Source organism: Sinocyclocheilus rhinocerous, unplaced genomic scaffold, assembly GCF_001515625.1.
Source record: "Sinocyclocheilus rhinocerous isolate Xijiao unplaced genomic scaffold, SAMN03320098_v1.1 scaffold938, whole genome shotgun sequence".
NCBI lineage: Eukaryota > Metazoa > Chordata > Actinopteri > Cypriniformes > Cyprinidae > Sinocyclocheilus > Sinocyclocheilus rhinocerous.
This window is the reverse complement of record NW_015665007.1, coordinates 1708852-1712710: the sequence shown is the minus strand read 5'-3', so window position 1 is coordinate 1712710 and position 3859 is coordinate 1708852. Positions and strand designations below refer to the sequence as shown.

Sequence of the window (3859 nt, the reverse complement as noted above, 5' to 3'; positions counted from 1 at the left end):
TTTTTTTAAGAAAATTAACATTAAGCAAAGATGCATTCAATTTATCAAAAGTGACAGTAAAAACATGAATAATTTTACAGAAGTTTTCTACTTCTAATAAATGTTGTTCTTTTGATCTTTCAAATCAAATAATAATCCTGAAAAAAATGTATCAAAAATATTAGGCAGCAGGAAATAAAAATAATGTTTAGTAATGTTAAGAATTGCTTCTAGAGCAGTAAATCAGCATATTAGAATGATTTCTGAAGGATCATGTGTCACTGAAGACTGGAGCAATGATGCTGAAAATTCAGCTTTGCATCACAGAAATAAATGACATATTATAATATTTTAAAATAGAAAATGGTTATTTTAAATTGTAATAATATTTCACAATATTGCCGTTTTTACTGTATTTTTTATCAAATAAATACAGCCCTTGTGAGCATAAAACACTTCTTTCAAAAACATAAGGACTTCAGTGTGTTGATGGTACTGTGTATCTCTTTACATTTTGAACAAATCGCATGATGCAACTTAATTTCTTTGTTCCAGCATACAGGATCAGGGGACGAGGGAGGTGGACAGTCTCTGGCATCAACAGGAAGCTGTTTGCAGGACTTCCGCAGTCAGCCGTTCGTGGAGTGCCAAGGTCCGCGTGGCACGTGCCAATATTCCCCCACCTTCTACAGTTTCTGGCTGACTAGAGCGAACATGCAGCACTTTGACTCCGTTCCTCACAGTACTGTGCTCAACGGACAGAAACAGCGCGAAAGCATCAGCTCATGCAGCGTCTGCATGAAGAAAAACTGAGACAAGTCTCTCGTGTTTTCTAAAAAAAACTGCACTGAGAATGCACATCAATAGGTCACTGGAGTGGAAGTGATCGAGATGCTTTTGGTCACTTTTTTTGGAGACGATAAAAAGGACATAATTTGTGACCATTTTTGTTGAACTACAGGCTGTGAACTTTTTACTTCACCGGATTTGTTCCCACATAGCTCAGTCTAACATGACTTCCTTTATGTCTTCTCATTTTTATTACATGTTGGTGCTAGTAAAAACCAAGACCATTTGCACAAATGTCTGTACAGCAATGTACATTTTCTCCTTAGTTCCTTGTATAAGCAAGTATTATGTTTGTGCACATCAAAACATTATCAACACAATATTGTAATGCTAGTTTAGCTCTATGGTGTGATTTTATACCAAAACAAAGCATGAATATTGAACCTTGAGAACAAAACCTATATCAAATAGAACCGTATGCTAGCTGCAGATAACTAAATTGCTATTGCTGTCAGTGTAAATGCAGCTTTTGGCAGGTAGTTGCATTTTTTTTCTGTATAGAAATCAGCAGATTACTGGATTTATACACTTGAATTTATAATTTTCTTGAATTTAAACCAAGCATTGTGCAGAATTAAGTTATCTTTGTTCAGCTAATTATTTGGGGAAAATCCAGTCATTTCAATTGGAATCCACGTGATTTCACTTAAAGGTGAGAGATTTTACCATGCAAATTTCCCAACTGGTTCAGAGAATCAGCTGACCAACAGACCAGTGGCGGCTCGTCGGGGGAGGTAGGGGAGGCACAGCTTCCCCATAATTTTGAGGTGAAAATGGGAGGAGGACGATTTTAATGTTAATAAAATTAACAATTCATTTCAGTTCATGTCTCAGAATGTGTATTTTTTGTTTGTAATTTCACAGTTGTAATACCATAACGTGAAAGCGCCGCTTTTCTATCGCGAATGTGCCGAATCTGCTGATGTAATTGCAACCGCTAATGATAGAGAAGGGGAGGGGGAGGCCGGGGGAGAGATGAGCTCTCGTGCCTCCGTTGGTAAAAAAAATTAGCCAATCACCATCGAGTGTTCACTTTCAGTGCTGAGGAGTGTTGAGAAAAGAACCCTTGCAAGGGAGGCTAGCCTCCCTTCTGATATCAACCAATCATCATAGACGTAAATTACGTGATAATAGTTTGAACGTCTCCCGCTGCCCTGATAATGTACCAAGTACTTATGATAAGTAGCGATATTAAATATTTGATCGCCAACAGATTTACCAAGCTGTCATTCAAACAGTATACAAATGTAGGGAAAACAGCCTAAGCTGGATATAGGCTACAGCAGACGGCTTAATTAAATGGCGCAACAGGCAGCTCTCTTTTAACACAGACTTTTAAGAAGGGATGGATGTTTGCTTCAAGTGATAGGCCAGGTAAGTGAAATTATATTATCTTGCTGTATGTGGGTCGTTTTCTTTAAGTTTTCTGACTAAAAGCAACCAAAAAGACATTTTAAAGTGGTTAAGCAAATAATAATAATAATAATAATAATAATAATAATAATAATAATAATAATAATAATAATAATAATAATAATAATAATAATAATAATTATTAAGAAGTCAGAAGTCAGAAAGAGCTTTATTACCAAGTATGTTTACACATACAAGGAATTTGACTTGGCGACAGGAGCTTCCAGTGCAGAAGAAAGCATGGACATAGTGTAAACATACATGACAGTGCAGACATACATAGGAATTACACAGTAGAGATGTGAAATAGCTGTTTGCTATCAGCTATTTCTACCTAATTTAACCCATAAACATGAGCGTTTTGGTATGAATGGTTGTATATAGGTTCAGTGATGTTGAATAATATTTCTGACTCGAAAAAACCAAACCAAAACCAGTTGATTTAGATATTACTATTTTAGGTTAGCATTTTTTTCAGTGAAGGAATAAAGGCTACACAAGTTTGAAACAACATGAGGGTGCGTAAAGATGACAGAATTAAAATGTTTTCATCTCCAACGCAAACATTTACAGCGCGCTAATCCAGAGGCCGCGGCGAATACCAGAAGCGATAAAACTACAGCCGCACACACTTCCTCGTCCAACAACAGTGGCCGCAAAAAAAATCAGCTCCACAGTTCCTTTAGCACTCATGAATCCACCTCCTTGACAATTTCCTTGTCATTTCACCAAATCATTCTCCTGCAGCTAAACACGTAACTGTTATCCAATCCGTGTTTTCAAAACTAGGAGTTCCCCTCTCTCCCGGAAAAAATATAGGCTACAGCAGTCGGCTTAATTAAATGGCGCAACAGGCAGCTCTCTTTTAACACATACTTTTAAGAAGGGATGGATGTTTGTTTCAAGTGATAGGCCAGGTAAGTGAAATTATATTATCTTGCTGTATGTGTGTCGTTTTCTTTACGTTTTCTGACTAAAAGCAACCAAAAAGCCATTTTAAAGTGGTTAAGCAAATTATAATAATAATAATCGGCAGGGATCCCAGACCAATACAATTAGTGTGCCTCCTCTATTTTAATACCCACGAGCCGCCACTGCAACAGACAGCTGCTTGGTTTGAAAGTGACTTATGTGTGCGCTGTGCTAGAGGTCTGCGCGGGACTGTTTTTTTAGTCCCGCTCCCGCAAGGTTCTATTCCGCACCCACCCGCTCCCGCTATATATTCACTCTTTGTTCACCGGCTGTCTGCTTAGAACAATTTTCTTCCCGACCCGACCGTTCCCGCTAAATTTAGATCTCGTTTCCAGAATCTCACATTTAAATTTCCGCTACTGAAAGAAAGACAGATAGGCTGACAAATAAAAGTGTAGTCTGCACAAAATTGTATGTTATTTTATTCGTCTTGTCAAGAGTCTTGAATTTATTGCCTTTGACTTGAATTTATATGAATTATCTTAAGACACAAAATTAGTTTAATATTTTATGCAACACAGTAGGAAAAAAAAGTGTCAGAGAAAATAAAAATGTTGTACAAAAATTGTAGGCTATTTCTTATTTTTATTCATCTTGTCAGGATACAATTCGTTTAACATTGACAACACAATAGGGAAAAAGTGTC

The 3859-nt window shown here is 36.9% G+C and overlaps 1 protein-coding gene across 1 annotated transcript in view; it reads left to right on the top strand.

Annotated features, from left to right (window-relative positions):
- The window catches only part of LOC107730819 (collagen alpha-4(IV) chain-like), a 57185-nt gene extending 55583 nt beyond the window's left edge, over positions 1-1602 (top strand). The window contains 1 exon segment of the mRNA XM_016541757.1: positions 535-1602. Within this exon segment, the coding sequence (XP_016397243.1) occupies positions 535-792 (258 nt within the window). The 3' untranslated portion in view covers positions 793-1602.
- The last annotated feature ends 2257 nt before the right edge of the window (positions 1603-3859 follow it).